The 18,710-nt window shown below is 44.5% G+C and overlaps 1 protein-coding gene across 1 annotated transcript in view; it reads right to left on the bottom strand.

The window, feature by feature from the left end:
• The window catches only part of Stab2 (stabilin 2), a 153,409-nt gene that overhangs the window by 103,915 nt on the left and 30,784 nt on the right, over window positions 1–18,710 (bottom strand). The window contains exons 8-17 of the mRNA XM_076855421.2: window positions 18,039–18,235; window positions 16,330–16,463; window positions 12,473–12,606; window positions 11,710–11,792; window positions 9,866–10,015; window positions 8,292–8,435; window positions 7,679–7,735; window positions 7,404–7,529; window positions 1,686–1,739; window positions 1,293–1,373 (exon numbers count right to left, since the gene is read on the bottom strand). Coding sequence (XP_076711536.2) covers window positions 1,293–1,373; window positions 1,686–1,739; window positions 7,404–7,529; window positions 7,679–7,735; window positions 8,292–8,435; window positions 9,866–10,015; window positions 11,710–11,792; window positions 12,473–12,606; window positions 16,330–16,463; window positions 18,039–18,235 — 1,160 coding nt within the window. The remainder of the gene's footprint in view (window positions 1–1,292; window positions 1,374–1,685; window positions 1,740–7,403; window positions 7,530–7,678; window positions 7,736–8,291; window positions 8,436–9,865; window positions 10,016–11,709; window positions 11,793–12,472; window positions 12,607–16,329; window positions 16,464–18,038; window positions 18,236–18,710) is intronic.

Here is an 18,710-nt window from a genome sequence, read left to right as displayed (position 1 = left end):
CCAGAAAGCCACGCCTTCTCCACACAAGCCCTGCCCCTCCCTCCCGTTTGCTCCTCTGTTCCTGCCACCCTACCTCACTGTTCTTCAACAGCTCGGGCGAGCTCTTTGCCCTGTGGCTTTGCACTTGTGTTTCCTCCTCTCTCTGGAATGTTCTTTCCCTAAGTCACACTGCTGTTCCTCCATTTCCCTCAAGCCTTGGCTCTGATGTATTCTTCTTGGTGATGACTTGTCACTTTATCTAATACATCAGTCCCTTCCCCACTTCCTTTTCCTTTCCTGGCTTTGCTGCTTTCCTCTTGCCACTCTGAGTCGCCTTGCTTTTCAAACATTTTCCTTGACTGTCTCCCTGTTTACCAGAGTGAAAGTTCCATGCAACCAGGACTTTGGTCTGCTTGCACACTGATCTAGCTTCAGGACCTAGAGCAGTGGCTGGAACATGGGCAGCACTCAATAAGATTCGCGCTGAAAGGCTCAGGCGGTCTTGATCACCAACAGTGGTAAATCAATGGGCAACAATGACTATGCTGGCCGACTTTGCTGATGTTACCAAAGAGTTAGTGGAATAACACTTCCTTCTTGGAGTTTCTTTCTTTTCTCTTTTGGTACCAAGGATTGAACCCAGGAGCGCTTAACAACTGAGCCACATCCTCAGCCCTTTTTATTTTGAGACAGAGTCTTGCTAAGTTGTTTAGGGCCTCGATAAATTGCTGAAGCTGGCCTTGAACTTGTGATCCTCCTGCCTTAGTCTCTAGAGCTGCTGAGATTATAGGCGTGCACCACTGTTTTTTAAATAAGTCATGATTCCTTCACCTCAGGGCCTTTGCCAATGTTCTCTCTTCAGTCAGGAACCTCTTCTACTCATTCTACCAAGTTCATCCTACTCATCCTCCAAGGAGTGGCCCAAGCATCACCATCTCCCCCAGGGTCCTTAACTTGCTGCCTGTCTCAGACCTTCCTGTCATGGACTTTCACAGCCTTCTGCAATCCCTCTGGCTGGCATTCATTGTCACTGCAATTGCAATTAAATAATTTGCTGATTGCCTAACGAGTTGCTCAAAGCCTGTTTTCCCTGCTGGCACAGTTGGTCTTTTTCACTGCTTTATCCCCGGTATCTAGGACACACCATCACACACACAGCTGCTCAGCAGATATTTGCTGAAAGGTGAAATAGTGATTAAGATCTTAAACCTGTGAGTTGGCGCAGAAGCAAGGTAATGCCATCCTCATGAACAATCATTCCCGAAGCAAGAATGCGTGTGGGGGTGGGTGCCTGCCAGAGGCTGCTCACTTACGTTGCTGCTGGTGTTGAACCGTATGAACTGGTTGGCCATGCTCCTGATGTGAGGGGAGGAAACCAGAGTGGCCACTTCAAGCTGCAACAAGCAGACAACAATGGAGACATGGGGAGCAAATGCACAGTCCTGATTTCTCACAGTCCTTAAAAAGAAAAGGATCCTTAAAAGTTTACAAAATGAATAACAGGAGCTTTGATGTCATGAGTTTTTGTGGCTTTGAAGATTTCTTTGATATCAGACTCATTATTCATGACTGAGTGTTCACTCAGAGCTAAAGAAAGAGGAAGAATACACATCAAACACCCTCTAGTGCCAACATATTGGAATTCAAGACTAGGGCCAGATGTTTTGAAAGCAGGGAAAAGTAGTGGCAGGAAGAGCAGGACCAACCTGGGTAAACGGGACAATGTGGTATCTGACGAGTTCCAGAAGCTTCCGAGAGCCCTGTAAGGGAACCAAAATACTTCTTTAGTTAATAAGGAAATCATTCCACTCCTACTCTTGTGGGAGTCTTTTAAATGACTTGATCATAAAAATAAATGATTCATAACCCCTTTATTGGGAAATCCAGGATAAGAATAATGCCATCTCCCAGATAGCTGACATTCCCCAGACCTTCAGGTGGTGACAGGGGCTGATCTAAAAATAGAAATGCATGCCTCATTTCATCTTCCAACAGCCCTGAGAGGCAGAGGCTGCTACTGGCCCATTTTATAGGTGATAATACTGAGTTTCAAGGACACGTCGAAGGTCCAATAGCTCTCAGGTTGTGAGACTAAGAATTAGTCCAAGGTCTCAGTCATCCTGCTCTACTACCTTTCTGAATGTTGAGGTTACGTTCTGCATTTTCTGAGACAGACCTCCCTTTATGATTCTCTCACTTGCTCCATAAATAAACTGCTGCTTGTCAGGCCATGTACTGGCCATTCTGGAATATAAGGCCCCAGGGTTCTTGATCGCCCTTTCCTTCCACAGGAAGGTCATCCCCTGTCAAAGTCCTTTCCAAGGTTTCTCTTGCTTCAGAAAACTAAAGTAATAGCGGAGAAAAAAGAGGGCACACAGAGGGGACTAAGGCAGGATAAACAGTCCTGGGCCCCTGGAGGAAGGCTATGGAGTAGGGGACCACTGTTGGGGGAGGAAGGCAGTGGTGACAACCTACAGCCTGTCTCACTCTCCCAGCTGAGCTGGAGCTGGGAGTGATAAGCTCCGTAAGTGACACAGTACAATCGTTCTGACCTGGACAGGCGAAGGATCACAAATTCAAGATCCTACTCACTGCCAGGAGGTTGACCATCTAGGGACATGTTCCCACACCATGAAGAGCCAGGCTAAAGGAAAGTCCTGCTGACCTCAGGTTCCCCTCACTCAGACCGCCTCTGCATTTGGCCTTGGTCACTGTGCCAGGGAGTTACCTGTAAGTCGTGTGTTACGATTCGAATATGCAGCGTCCCACAAAAGCTCACGTATGAGCAATGCAAGCATGTTCAGAGGTGAAAAGATTATGAGAGCTGCAACCTAATCAGTGGATTAAGCCATTTGAATGGATTAACTGGGGGACTGGCAGGTAGGGTGTGGCTGGAGGAGGTAGGTTACTGGGGGCTTGTCCTTGGAGTTTATATTTTGTCCCTGGTGAGCGAAGCTCTCTCTCTGCTTCCTGGTTGCTATGTGCAGAGCTGCTCTCCTCCACCGTGCCCGTCCACCATGATGTTCTACCTCACCTTGGGCCCAGAGCTATGGAGTCTATTGACCATGGACTGAACCTCTGAAACCTTGAGCAAAATAAACTTTTCTTCCTCTACGTAGTTCTTGCTGGGCATATTAGTCACAGAGACACAGCTGACTAAAATATATATGTGACCACATAGCCTGGTTTGTCTGGCACAACCCTGGTTTACGCCTATTGTCCTGGTAGCTTTATTTACTCTCAAAAGAGTACTGGTGTGGAGGATAAATGATATGGCTGCCATATATATATGCGCCAATAACATCAGGAACAGGATGGGGTCACCAATAAGAATGCTGAAATGGACCCCAATTAGCCAGCTCTGGAAGTGATGCTTTCTGTAGCTCTCATTCTGTAACTATGTGACCTTGAGAGTGTCAGCTTGACTCAACTTCCCCGTACGCTATTCCACAGTACCCAGAAATGGGTACTTCCAGGCAGAAGCAGTGTTATTTCAAGCTTCAGTGTCCCATGGCAGAAAGGGTGGGACGCAGTGGGCAGTGCTGAGAAATGTCCGACTACAGTAGACTGCAAACTCCTGAGAGGCAGGAACTTGGGTGTGTCGAGCTCATCATCACCCTGCTCCCAGCCAGCACAGTGAGGGCACCCAGTAAGCTCTTCTGTCAATAAATGAAAAGGGGAGGGAGGTGTCCAGCTGACTCCAGCCCTCTGAGCTGGACCTTAGAAACCTAAATTCTGATCCTGGTTTGCTTCTGTGTGACCTTGAGCAAGTCATTTAGTCTCTGAGTCTCAGTTTTGTCTGCAAAATAAAGGGCTGGTGTGGGTCCCTTCTAGTCCTCTGTTTCTATAAGAAAGAATTTATCAATGGAATAATCCCCTTAAAAGTACTAAGAATTCACTGGTGTTGAGTCCATTTTACAAGGAAGAGAAGAATAAAAGGACCAAAGGAATCAATCAGCATTACTTCCACCCCTGTGTGTGCCTGGGGCCTTGTCTGGCTTGGACCGTCAGTGCCACCCAGCTCAAATTGACAATATGCTTCTACCTGCCATTGTCCAAGAGCATTTTTGGTACCAGGCATTAGATCCCTTATGAGGACACTCACTTCCTCCTGCTTTTAGGTAAAATAAACCCCAAGTCCTTTGATGCCAGAGGCAGAGAAGAGCTCTTCTACCATGTTGTTAGTATGTTCTAGGACTTTGTAAATTTGTCTCCCTTTATTTTACTTGCAAGGAGTCTGTGAATTTGGAAAGGCAAGCGTCTGGCTCCCTTTGCATTTATTTCTGTCTAGTTCTGAGATGAGAATGAACCAGGGCTTGTAGTCAGTAACCATGTTCTCTGAAGGGATGGGATGGTTTCCAGACTGAAATTGTGCTTCAGGGAGAAATATACACTGGAAATATAGCATTCCAAAATCAGAATCAGAAACTCTCTTTCTAATGAAAGCAGTTTACTTTGCATTTCATTGGTAGAGCTGATGGGGATTTTACTGGCTCCCGCTGAGGTTCTTCCTTGAAGATAAAACCAAAGGGTATATTAAGAGGATGGAGAGAGAAAGAGCTTCCCACAGGCTGAGAAATTTTAACCTGTGCAGGCTTTAGAGCCAAGGAAGAGATAGAAATAATCATTCCACTCCTTACTTAGAAACCGAGTGGAAAACCTGTTCTGACTCAGAACAAAGAGGCCTGAAGTTTTAAGATCTTCGTAGGCAGAAAGATATTGCCTTTGAGAAAAACCATGCTGAGAGCCAGGAGCAGTGGTGCATGTTGACCAATTTCTGTGGTGTAAATATTCACACGGAAGCTACCAATGTGATCTCACTGAACAGAGCTGGAAAGAGAGACACACAATTCACCCTTGAGAGCCTGAAAGAACCAGCTCCAATTGTCACGGGAAGCAGTTTCAAGGAAGGAGGGAAAGAAGAACTTTCTGAACAAAGAACCCTAACAGAAAAGAAGGAAGGGTAATTTTTTTCTGTTCTAGATAAAAGGTTTTATTTTAACTTTAAGTGTACTGGATTAGGTGCCTTTTAGAACTCATCTGTTATTTTTAAAAATGCCACATCAGGGAGGTCATATAACTATAGAATTTTAATAATTTCCCAGGAGAACAATATTACTTTTTTTTTTAGCTCACTTAAAATTGAGTATGAGTTTTAGAGAGAGGTGTAACAGTTTTTCATCAATAGCAAGGTCTCAGAAAACTTGAGTGTGAATTATTTATTTCAAATAACATCCCATGGAAGACCCTGGGGAGATTTGACTTTCTCAATGGAAACTCACAGAAAATCCTTTCATGTGGTGAGCCCTTGTTGGCAATGTTAGAAACACCTTCGGATTATCCCCTCTATCTGTCATCTATCTACCCATCTATCTACCTACCTTCCTACCTATATATATTTTAAATTCCGAATTTTCTGAAAGCGAGATATCCTTGTAGATATCTGAAAGTATTCTAGAAAGAATACTAGACCTTCAAACCAAAAAAAGGAAACAAATTTCAGAGTGCAAAAACAGCATAGATAGGATCTACTTTTGCAATTATATGGGTTTTTACCAACAGGTCTCTTTCTGGGCTTTCTCTGGTGTCACTAGTCACAGTGCTTGAAGTGAGACTGTGGAACCAGCTTACTTAACAAGCTCCATAAGTGATTCCTAACTGCACTAAGGTCACCATAACACTCAGTCACGACTGTGAAAGTCTGGAGAGCCCTCTCCATTCCCATTCTTTATAATCAGCATCAATCTATATGAAGTAGGGAAGTCTGGCCCCGTTGCCAAGATGGCGGCATGGTTTCAGGGCCCTGGAAGGAAGTCTGTGGCCCTCTGTGTAATTCCACCACTTGTCGTCCAACGAACAGAATTCCATAGTCAGCTCTCCTTCTCCTCAGGATATAGCTATTATTCCTGGGAGAGGAAATGCTCTCATGGTTTCCATCACCTATACCCTTATGTAAAGAAGTCAATAGTCTCCTTCCAGAGGGAAATGTGACAGTGTTTGTTGGTGTAGGCGGTTAGCCAGAGGGAAGCAGGGATGGGAGAAGGGGTGGGGGACAAGAGGCAGGGGCAGCTGTGAAAGGGCTGCTGACAGGCAGCCTGTCATGGACCCAGAGGACTCGGTACCCATCATGAAATGCCATAAGGACATCACCCCTCTCCCCTTGTGTGGGTGGGGCTATGGAGGACGTTCATCTTAGAAAAGAGGGCAGAATACTCAGAGCCACCAAATGGCACCTCAGTCTCCCCCCACCCCACATTCCATAAAGAGGACCCATCTTCCTTCTCCATAGACTTATGCTGTGCTGGGGTTGTGGCTCTGTGGTAGAATGCTTGCCTAGCATGTGTGAGCACTGGGTTGGAGCCTCAGCACCACATAAAAATCATATAAAGTTATTAAAGAAAAATAGCTCCACCTCATTACGCATTATTAAAAAAAAAAAAAAAAAGACTTGTGCTCTCAAAGTCACCCATGTACCCACAAGCTGCTCAAGGGCCAGTTGACCATTATATGACTTTCTACCAGGGGTGCTAAGCCAGGAAGGCCAGAAGTATGCAGGTGCATGCCCCCAGTTTTCACCCAGCACGGGCACATGGTTTTCCCTAGAGAGGCAGCTGCTGCCTAAGCCCGGGGTCCAAAGAGGCTCCATGGCTACCTGCACTCCAAGGTTTTGTGCACCGAAAGCTCCACCCCTATCCTAACAAAAGCACAAAGCCTAATCATTCTGACTCATCTTGCTCCCTGGCTCATCCACCTGCCCCTCTCTCTGATAGGTATCTCACTTCTCTTTTCCCTGCCTTCATTCAATACAGCTGCTCTGATTGCCATGCCTGCCTTGCTGAACTCTGTTCCTTTCCCCGGGAATTGCCCCGATCCTAGGCATCACACCCAAGGACCTAAGATTACCGCACAGCTCTTAACCTCCGGTAACAAATCGAAGGCTGGCATATGTAATGAAAGGATATGCTGGAGATAGAGGAAAGCAAAAAAAGGTAAGGCTGTTCCACCAAAAAATAACATTTACTGTTTGGCCTAGGCCTGAATGGTCTACTTTAGGCATCATGCTCTCGGTGATTTTAGAATTATAGGGAACTTAAAGTCTTGATTTTACTACTGAGAAACATTAGAAAAGCCAGGACAAACCAAACCTTCACTTAGACCCAGGCTTGGCAGGAGATTTTATTTCCCTTGTTGAGTTAAATGGACTGAGCATAGCTAGTTGAAATTCTACTGAGGAGACTAAAGCCACATCCAGAATCAGTTCCAGGGTGCTGTGGTTGATTAGTGATGTCTGCTTTGGTTGTAGGATGATGGTGGGCATACATGTGCTAGGTTTTAGCTACCCCCAGTTTAGAAAAATCCTGTCTGGATACAGACTGGGACGGTGATACTGACAAGATGCTATCAGCGTAAGTAAGATACGATACCTCTGGAGAAAGGAGGTAATCCAGCGTGCCTTCCTTCATGTTATCCAGTGCTTCATTACTTGGAACAAAAATGGTGTACGGTCCACCAATCCCATCCTTGTCTAAGGCCTGTCCCACGTTGGTTTCCTGGATTTGAGAAATGGAATTTTGTATCTGTGACCTATCTCAGAAAAAGACTGAAAACAATTCTTTAGAAAGCATTTATAGTTGAGATCCTGGTTAAAAAATTTGACAGAGGACTTAATGGTTTTTGGAAAGTCACTATAGGGACATACCTCCAACAAAGATCTGAACTTGCTGTATCTTGGTTGCAGCATTGTCATTATGGTTTGCTGGAAGGAGACATTTTGTTTACAAATTAGTAAAAAAAATAGTAAAGAGGTTTAGGAAATATAAATCCTAACATTAAGAGATGGATTACAGTTTATGTGTAAGTGTGAACACACATGGTCAACTGCCATACACTCTGCAAATGTTCATGGTTATTTCAACAGTTGCTCCTGTGTATTCTGAAGCAACTTCTGGCCATTGTCAGACAGGCCAAAAGGAATAAATTTCATTATGACAATAACTGCTCTTCTCTGTAATGAATGAGGAATATATTTCCATGCACTGAGCTGATTGATGTTTTTACCATCAAAGAGGCAAAAAAAAAAAAATCAAGATTTTCCCTATATACATACTTCCTGCCTTTCTGTCTCTCTGCAGAAACACTCAGTATTTTATTGCAAACAGACACGTCATCCCATCCTCTCTTTGCTGAGATCCTTCTAGCAGAATGAAGGACAAGCACGTAGTGCTGACTGACACTTTCTTCTTGGAGGTGACTCTCCAGGGAGACAGAGAATTGCATTTGGGCTGACACCACTTTTACCTGGAATGGCTCACCTGGGTGTTGCTCTCAAATGTGGGCTCTATCTTGTCCATGGCTCTGTCGAGGATATGCACCAGCCCGTTGGAAGCAATTATGTTCCCCTGAATAATTTTTACTTTCTTTTTGCCTCGGTAAAGTTTAAGCTTTAGTTGATTGTCCTAAAATTCCAAAGAAAGATAAAGGATGTAGTGTTCTGGGAGGAGTAAACACTGGAATAGAAGTTCCAAGACCTTGGGTCCTGCCATTTATTGGCTGTGAGACTTTGGATAAGTCACATAACCTAACATGGGGCAGATGTATCTGCTTGGTTGATCTAGTGGATCATAAAATGAGATAACGTGAAATCATTGGTGATAATCACAGGCTAATGTGGATAAGGTATTATAATGCTTTCCTCCAATAAACTGCAAGATCAACCACATCATTATGCAAATATTCGTTATTTAAACAGTAGCTTAAACCTGTGTTCTGAAGCAGCTGCTGGCTGTCCTCAACTAAACAATTTACTATAAATGTATCATTTACTTTAATATGTTGCACAGAGAAGGTGCACAATAAAAATATTTGTTGAATGAATCACTAAAGCTCATTCCTTTTTCCATATGATTCCTATAAGTTACAAACTTAGTAAATATTTTTTGAAAAAAAAAATGAATGATGCATGTCCACGTGAGAAAGGAAGCCACATCTTCATATGTGTTATTTATATATCACTCTATCTATTCCACCATCTACCTACCATCTATCCATCCATCCATCCATCCATCCATCCATCCATCCATCCGCCCATCCATCTTTACACTGCAGTCTGGTTGAGGTTGTGAGCTTTGGAGTCCGATAGAACCAAATGTAAACCCCTGGTTCTGATGCTTACTGTATGATCTCTCTACTTTCCCACAGGTAGAACAGGGATTAGGCTAGGACCTCTCCCACAAGGTTGTCGTGAGCCTTATGTTACACAAATAAAGATTCATCCCTGTGCTTAGTGTGGAAAGAACTCTCAGTGATCCACTGACTGTTGACATTATGTGAATGTAAAACAGGTCACAGCCCCCCATGCACATTCTGTGGATTCATCACCTCCCCTCACTAAGTGGATTCACAAAAAGAGTTATTTGTAAAGGGGACAGGGTGGTTTTGTTAAACAAACAAAACAAAACAAAAGAACCCCAGAACTAACAGCACTGAGAGACAGAATGCCAAGCTGGAGGAGATGGATGAATCCCAGCAATCTAAAACAAACAGTCCGTTTCCTTCGCAAGAGGAATGCTGATGGGGCTCTGTGATTATGTTTCCAGAAAACAGGTTGACAGCAGTTTGTCTTCCTGCTGGCAGCTGAATGATGTGGCCTCGAAAGCTAAAATGGACCAGACCAAAATCAAACCCTTTGCCGCCCCCTTTACAAAACAGCCCGCCCCTTCCTTCCTGACCAGGGTGTCCTCTTCTTCCTACATAGGAAGACAAACAAGGACAAGGAAGGCGTTCCTGCAACCTTTCGCAAATCCCAAACACAAAGAACAAGAAGCCCACGGGCGGGCGTTGGCTTGGGGGACAACTGAGTTCTGCGGTGAAAGTCAGACACTCTTACCTTATCCCTGTTGAAGATTTCCCCCGACGCCCCGGTCAGGGTGTAGAAGGTGTCCGTGTTGTTCAAATGCTCTGTGCTCATCTGCCCAGCGATGACGTGCAGTTTTACGAAATACCGAGCAGCCTTGATATCCATCAAAAGCTCTTTCACCTAAGAAAAGGGACCTTTTGACTGTCGTTCGAAGGAGAAAATGAGTTTGATATGAATGCTGGGCCTTCCTCAGAACCAAAGATATCAAAGCCAGTGCACCTACATGCACCCTGGGCTCTTTCAGACACAGAGGACCTTTTGTGAGCACGGCCACCCCAGGCCAGCCCTCAAAGACAATGGTGATTGGGAGAGTCGGGGGTCATGCCCAGTATACTGCCAAACCTGGGAGGCTGCTCCCGGCCTGAAACTGACATGGTGGCAAAAGAATGTCAGCGGGGCCAGGAGGAGCAGGTTGGTGACAGGGACTGAGGAATCTACCTCCAAGAAGACGACAGGCCTGAGAGACTGAAGAGAGTAAGCAGGATTGAGGATGCATTTGAACAGTAAAGATTTCTGAAGCCCACCAGACCAAATCTATATCTTGTCACTACTACATAGTCAACAGTCAACCAGCAGATACTATTTTTTATTACCTCTGTGCAAACTTTCTATATTAAATGAGAGACCGCCTGCACAGGGGCCAGCACGCCATCTTCACCAGCTCCACTCTCCAACAGAGGAGACATGAGGACACCTCTGGAGGTTGGGAGTAGACAGACTTATCTCACACGGGTGAGTGCTGATGGTGTCAGGGGAAGGGGGCCTGGAACTTACTCGTGTTTGATTCAACGCAGCAAAAATTATTATTGCGAAACATCTTGGATTAAGATAACCTAATTTTTATCCAACTCAGCAAGTTCATTACTTACATTAAACCAAATAGAACTAGTTCATTGGTAGCATCAGGCATGATAGGGCCCCTCCAACCAGCTCCACTGAATGACATTAACTCAAATAATAGCTGCTCACATTGAATTTTTCTTCATTTTCTCCTACCCCTGTTACCACTTATGATGATTTTAAAAGAACACAAATACCTAACGAATGCTTGAGTTGAACTCTTCCTACAGGACACGAGCAGTTTTGCATTATAGAACTCTTTTTTTTTTTCTTGCATGACTACATTGAAGAGTCTTTGGGGATTATCTTGAGGGATAATAATAGGAAGGAGGGCCCAGGGAGACCTTTGGAAAGCTGGTCATTGTGTCTCTGCATGTACACGTACTTTCACTTTGAGAAAATTGATTTAGTTGTATACTTACAATTTGTGTGTTTTCTGTAAGGATCCTCACTAAGAAATCTATCCAATATTACGTGTTCTCATTAATATGTGGAAGTTCACGATGGTGCTGTCTAGAAGCTAGAAAGGGTAGAGGGCGGCGGAGTACAGGGAGGTTGGACAATGGGACCCAAATACAGTCAGCTAGGAGGAAAAGTTCTAGTGTTCTCCAGCATAGTAGGATGACTAGAGTTGATGGTAATTTAGAATATTTTCTAAAAACTTGGGAGAGAGGAATCTAAAGCTTTGCAGGACAAACAAATAATAAATGTTGAAAGAGATGGAAATTTTAATTGCCCTGATTTGATCCTTATGTATTATACACATGTCTCCAAGTATGATTGCACTGTACTCCATACATATGTACAAATATTATGCATCAGTTAAAAATAAAAAATATTTTTATCCCAAACCATCATGCTCCTCTCTAGTAGGTTTAATTTTAATCAAGGTTTCCCACTTCAATCGAAGAAGACACTGCCTATTCAGGCTTCCCGTGATTACCCTTCAGGATCAGGTTCTTTCAAGTACTCACATTGAATCCTTTCAGGCCCTTGTCTGAGGGCAACAGCACGGTGAAAGGTCCCAGGTTACTCAGTGGCCAGGCATAAGCTTTGTCTTAGGAGAAGAAATGTTCAAAGAAAGAAAACACCAAGTGGGTCAGCGGCACATAGAGGGCAAATCACGCTGTGGTTCTGTGCCCTGACTGGTCCAATCTGCGGTTAGCTATAATAGTTAACTCCCAAGGGGACGTGGGGTAATAGTCCCTAGAAGGCATTTGCAAATGCATGAGGGTGTTGTAGACTGCCACCCCACCTGGGAGTCTGGGGGAGGATTGGTCACTATAGGCAATTAGTGGCTTCTGAGCTGAGGGTAGGTATAACCATGACTGTTCCAAAATTCAAATGACATCTCCACTAAGGATTATGGATGCTGCCTCTGGGGCTCACTCTCTATCCCCCAGTGTTGCCTGATGACCTTTGCTCCTACTTAAAGGAGGCATAAAGTCAAGGAAATTAGTGGCTTTCCCTGTTACTGCAGGTCAGTCACTCTATGGTGACCCCAGGACCCTAGCCTCAGCTTTTCACCTGCTAATTCTTGCTTTGCTAGATCTATTGGCAAAGAGCCACCTCCTTGGAAGTAGCTGTCTGCTCCTACTCTCTCACATGCGTGACCCCTCACTAAGGGGCTGGTCCAAGGAGACCAGCTTTGCCTATTCCCTTAGGCAAGCGTGTGTCTCGAAGGTGTCCTTCCCAAATGACAGCTGTCATGGAGCATCCGTAGCCATCGCTGCGTACCCAGGAGTGAGATGAAAGACGTGAGCCTTCCTTGCCATTTTCCTCTGGGTTCAGTGTTGAGTTCTCGGAGTCTCTCCATGATGTTTCCATAACACGTCGAGCCGTCGCCCACGTAACCTTTCCGGCAAGTGCATCTGCAGAGAGGATGGAAACATGTTCTCAGGGTCAGAGCCATGAACTGTGGAGGTCACACAGTCCAACACCTCATGTCACAGATGTGGACTGGGAAGAGACCAGGAGGGACGCAACCATGAGACAGTACTCAAGTGCAGCCCCTAACATCCAGGGGCCTTCCAGAACGGAGTCTTTAATACATTACGCATGTCTGCAAACACTAGATATCTTCATATCCTTTGTCTCAGTATTTTTCAAAGTGTGATCAAGTGAACATGAACCCTGTTTCACTTGGAATGTTTCCTGTGGATAGAGATTCTAGGGTCCCACTGTTCAACCCCTAAATTGGAAAAAGCTACCAAAGTTTACAGGACAGTGAAGGCTCAGAACTGTTGATCTCCTTAGAATACATTTCCCCTACTCCCTTCCTAACTAAGATTTCTCAATGGCCCTCTCTCCCCCATAGATCAGGGTTCCCTTAAGTATAGGTTCATGGTACCCTGTAGCTCTTCTCTATAGAGGCAATAGCACCTGCAATTTTATCCTTATCTGGTTATGTGATCAATATCTGCTTACCTGCCTAGTTTGAGAAAAGAGCATAGGTAAGGGCTTTTTTCGGTATTTGTTCATGATTCATAGTTGTAATCTCAGGAATGTAGCAAAGGACCAGATCCATAATAGGTGCTTAGTTAATAGGTATACAATCTGTAGGAATCAAATTAAATAGAGAACTAGCCAAACCATACCACGGATGTGACTCATGTGTAGAAGAGTATTCCAAAAAATGACGACAAGCTCACTAACCCAACTGTGCTTCTAAATATGGTCCCGTGGCAAATCTATTTTCAACAAGTTCATGGAACCGATCTCTGAGAGGCCTATCACCCTCTGCTTAGATTGCTGCAGGGGCATCCTAATTGGTTTCTCTGCCCTCAAGTCTGGTGACGACTGAATAGATGCTATGGGGGATGGAGGGACTAATTCAAGGACACCTAGGAGGAAGTAATATTCATGTTAGTTCTGGAAGGACACCTATGAGTCTCTCAGATGGACGAGTAATTGGGAGATTATTTACTGATTTAGACCTCAGGGCTTTTATAAAGAAGTGACTCTAAACCAGGGGCAACTTTGCTCCCCAGGCAAGATTTGGCAAGGCCTGGAGACAGTTTTTGTTGCCACGTGGGGATGGCGATCTCTTGGTATTTGGTCAGTAGAGGCTGGGAAGCTTCTAAATATCAACAGGGCAGAGGCCGGCCGCCCACAACAAAGGATTGTCCTGCCAGAAACATTTATTCTGTTGAGACTGAAATCTTGCTATGAGCCACTGCCAAGGTGCAGTAATCTGGGAAACACTCTGTTTAATATAAAAACGGTTTCTCACTTAGATGTCAACCTTCTCTGTAAGTTCTGCCCTAAGCTAATTTAAGGCATAAAGGGAAGAGGAGATTGGCAACTCTGGGAGCAATCTATTTGTCACCACTGAAAGCGAATCCTAGTATAAATTACGAAAGCTGCACTTGAAGATGACCTTTACCAGAGGTTACAACCACAAAGTATGAGGCCAGAATCTTCAGTTGTCATGAGGCCTGTGGTCTGTTTTGTGTAAAGTGGGAAATCTATTTCAATGGCCTTAATGCAGAAGGGAATGCATGAGAGAGATAAATATTTTCAATTTTTAATTTTAAATCTCAGTCCAAAGTCCGAGGTTTTTATGAGACTGCTTTCTGACTTGAACATTCTCAGCTGGACCAGGGAACATTCACAGTTCGGCCTCCTTTGTAAAGTGGATTTTCATTCACAGTGTCTGCTGTCATAAGGCTTTAAGAACACCTGTAAGCCAGTGGCATTTCATAAGTTACGAGTTGGAATTAATTTCATTTTGTGCTGGAGGAGATCTAGTTAGTGTATAGTTGGTCAGTTCACCTTCATTGATTCAGAGGTTCCTCTGAACTCTCACTTTTTTCATTGTTTTAACCGGCAACAGTTGTCACAACAAAGATGAATAAGACATGGACCTCTAGGACCCTTGTATTGGGAACCAAGATCAGTAATGACAACAAGGGGCTGACACTTATCAGTAAGTAGCTCCTATGCCAGGCATTCATCTAAGGGTCTCACCATAGTATCTTATTTAACAAGCTTCATTTGTGTTCTGAACCTCATTTTAGATGAGGACACAAAGGCAGAGAATCTCATGATCATGCAGCCTCTCGGGGCAGAGCTGGAGCCCTGTGTTTGTATCACAGTTTTGGAGAGAAGCATCCCAGGCTGCTCTGGGAGCCCAGAGGGTGGACAGGGGAGGCACCCTAGAAGAGGGGCTACCTCGAACTCAGGGTTGAAGAACGTGTTTGCCTCACTCACAGGAGGCAGGTGTATGTGTTGGAGGATGTTTTAAGGAGAAGAAAGAGCACACATAAGGGGCGGGGCTGGGAATACCCTGGCACATGTGAAGACCGGTGCAATGGTCTCGTTGTTTGCAATTCTCACTAAATTTACATGTTGAAATCCCAGTCCTCAATGTGATGGTTTCAGGAACTGGGAAGGTAATGAATCAGGTGGTGAATGGAATTATCATCCTTATAAAAGGGATCCCAGAGGACTCTCCATCCCTTCGCACCATGCGAGGAGGCCATGAATCTGCAACCTGGGCCCTTGCCAGAATCTGACCATGCCCATCTCAGCCTTCTAGCCTTAAGAACTGTACAGTCCTACAAAAACATCGGATGTCACCAATGTCACTACCATCCAAAGAGCCTACACTTCTCTACTGCTTATTGTGCTTGTGTGCGGTTGGAATGTAAGCCATGCTGTTTACCATCTGCCTGCTCAGCCTGGGCCCATTTCCCTTCAGCCAAGTAGAGTTAAATGAAAGTGATGCCCTTTCTCCTCTCTTGCCCCTCGCTTCCCACCTCTTCTAGTGAGTAAGATAATGAGGTGCCACCGTAACAGGCACGAAGCTATTTGTGCTTCTTAGTAAAAATCAAAATGGCCACAATGGCAGCACAAACCCCTCACAGACCCTGATGCAACCATAGCTGAAGTGGCCTGGAGAGAGAACCCTCAGGCTGGGTCAGAAGATTTGGTCCCAGCCTCCGTTCATGACACATCTGCCCAGCGGCTTCCACATCAACATCCTCTCCGGCAATCAACACAGCACCTTCAGGAGTGGGTATCACCATGTCCATTTTGTACAAGGAGGAACGGCCCAGAGAGAAGGTGCCATTTTCTCAAGGCCGCACATCTGGTAGGTGCATCAGGAGCTTTCACAGAAATGCTCTCAGCACAGCAAAACCCTTCTTCTGAAACCCAGAGGCTGGGAAACACCTGTCATGCTTATTTGCTTTCCAAAGTCCTCATTCTGCTCTACTAACATGTAATATCTCACATGTGAGGAAACAGGCATGCGCACAGAGGTCAGATTCCTGGGAGCTCAATAGCCATTTGTATCCCAGTCATAGTGATTTTCTTTTGTTCCGACCATTTCCTACCATGGTATCAGGCCAGGTCAACATTCTAGAATGTTCTTATGGTCATTATCAAGGAAATAATCATTGAATGATTTTTTTTTTGACTAAACACAGATTTACTGAATGCCTGTTATGCTTCTTGCTCCTACTATGTGGGGTAAGGGTGGATATAAAGCTGATCAAGACACACTTCTTTCCCTTCAAGGAGTTTACAGCATCGAATGGCTACCACATTCACGACTTGGAAAAGATGGTGGTGGAACTGAGAAGACTTACTCGGTTTGGCCTGGTGCGACGGTGGTGCAGTTTGCATTCCTGTGACAGGGGTTATTTGATTCACAGATGTTGGTCATACTGCACCCCACTCCAGGCACAAAATTCTGGTAATGTTCCTTACACTCGCAGTGAGACTTCAGTAGGCAGGGAGAGAAAGACAAATTAGGATCTTAGTTAGTCACGTCGGCCGCCATTCTTTGATCCACACCTTTATTCTGCCATGAAAGCTAATTTAAATTAGGTCTGAGGAGTGGGCTTAAAATTTTTTTTATCTTAATAAAAATTTAAGATTTATTTATTTAAATTTTTAAAAATCTTCATAAAAATTTGCCAAAGTATCCAGAAATCTAAATCATGTTTACATATCTTACCTGTTGGGAAGATCATACCGCCTGTGTGTAAAGCTCTTCAATTTTCTTATCCTTGGCATCTCTGGCTACATAATTACTGTTTTTTGATTATCTATAGATGAGTGGAGATTGGCAATCAAATGGGAGGTATTGTTGTTCTACAATAATATCCGGAGAATAAAACCTGGAGTCTTTTGACTCCAACTCAGAGGGCACTGGCAATGTCTGGAGAATTTTTTGATTGTCACATGGGGAGGAGGATGGAGTTTCTAAAGACCAAGGATGCTGTTAAACATTCTAGAATATGCAGAGCCATCCCACAACCCCAAAAAGAATTATGCAGATTGAAATATTACTGTGCTTCTCTGGAACCATGGGTGGAGAACAGAGGGCTTCTAAGGCTTGAAGATCTACCTTGGGACCCATTTTTGAAGAGACAAGGCACATTTTCAATCTCACTCCCAAGGTCCTGTCATTCATGACATAACATGCCGTTTTCCATAAAGGCTCTCATTTTGAGGATGAAGATTTATCCCCTTGAATTTCTCTGCAAAAGTGCCTCAGAAATCATTAGTGAAATTGTTATATGACACCTTCTTTCTCCCTGGAGGAGAGAGATGGCAAATTCTCTGTAGAGAATTCCAGGTACATTCTATGGGTTGCTGGGGGACTGCAAGGGACCATGGCTGTGTTTGGGCTGGACACAGAACCTTTCCTCCTTCCTGAGCAGCAATATCCTTCTGTGTTGAGGACTGGATTTGTAGCCCTGGACACAGAGGACACCCATCAAGTATTTGTGGTATGGGATAGGATTCTTTCAACTGGAATGCTCTGCCAAGATTTCCTAATGAGGACAATTTTTGTCAGTCAAGGTTGCAATGTGATTTATAGGGCAACATCTCACCCTAGGATGTCCCAATGCTCCCTGCAGCTGCCAGTGCCGTCAACATTTGATCAGTTTTAACCTCTTTTGCAACAGAGTATTTTTGGCTCTGAGAGCCCCCTTTAACTTAAAAAGACATAGGATGGATGATTGAAGGTGAAAGTCAATCACATGCACACGTCTTGTTAATCTGACTTTGAATCATGTGCTTATTTTGTCAATCACCATCTAGGACTGTGATGAAGGACAGCACAGGGCACTGGAAACTGGGAAAGCCTGAGTATGGAGGGTAGACTGGGTGGGGAACCGCCGGGATCAGCCCCTGAGCACACTGAGGACTGTCTGGAGAAGAAGCCCAAATTTAGCATCAAAGGGAGAAACAGAAGCATGAAAGACAAATAAACCAATGGCACAGGGCTACCTTGGGTGGGTTGCCCCATTTCTAGACACATCAGTTCCATGTGCCTACAGCTCACCTGTCCTGGCCCATCGTATTTGCACACCGTGGATTTGATAGGGCAGTTTCCAAAATTAGTTTGACAGGGGTCCACCGGTAAGCACACGTGGCCGTCCCCGCGGTAGCCGTCTTTGCAGGTACAGTTGTGCTGATTTGGTCCCAGGTATGTGCAATCAGCATGAGGATGGCAGACGTTTTGTAAACACGGATTGATGGCTTGAGAGGGAATGACAAAATGAGAGGCAGTGAGCACATCGGGGTGCAGAAGGAAAACTGAGCTGGGAGGGAGCTGTGGGTCACAGGGTGTCAGAGCCACGCAGGAAATTCAAGCAGTTTTAAGAGAGAAACATTCATCTCATCCTTCTGCCCTCTCCTCCTCCACCAGATAGATTTACATATGACCATCAGAAATTGCAACTCCAGAGGTGGACTAATATAATGTTAATGCCATATTAAGTGTGAAATTAAATATAAAACAGCAGGAAAGATAACACTAATGCTTGTAAAATTTATAGTAAGCCCTGGGTCCTGTTCAAGGCATCTGCCACATAGTAACTCATTTAATCTTTGCACCAATCTCCTAAAGAAGGGACTATTATCACTCGCTTTGGGTGGATAGAAATACTGAGGCACAAGCTGGTTAACAGTCAGGTAGTCGGTGAAAGGCAGATCTAGGATTTGAACCCAGGCA

Source organism: Callospermophilus lateralis, chromosome 4 (genome assembly GCF_048772815.1).
Source record: "Callospermophilus lateralis isolate mCalLat2 chromosome 4, mCalLat2.hap1, whole genome shotgun sequence".
NCBI lineage: Eukaryota > Metazoa > Chordata > Mammalia > Rodentia > Sciuridae > Callospermophilus > Callospermophilus lateralis.
The sequence above is the reverse complement of the archived record's forward strand: the minus strand, read 5'-3'. Positions and strand labels throughout refer to the sequence as shown.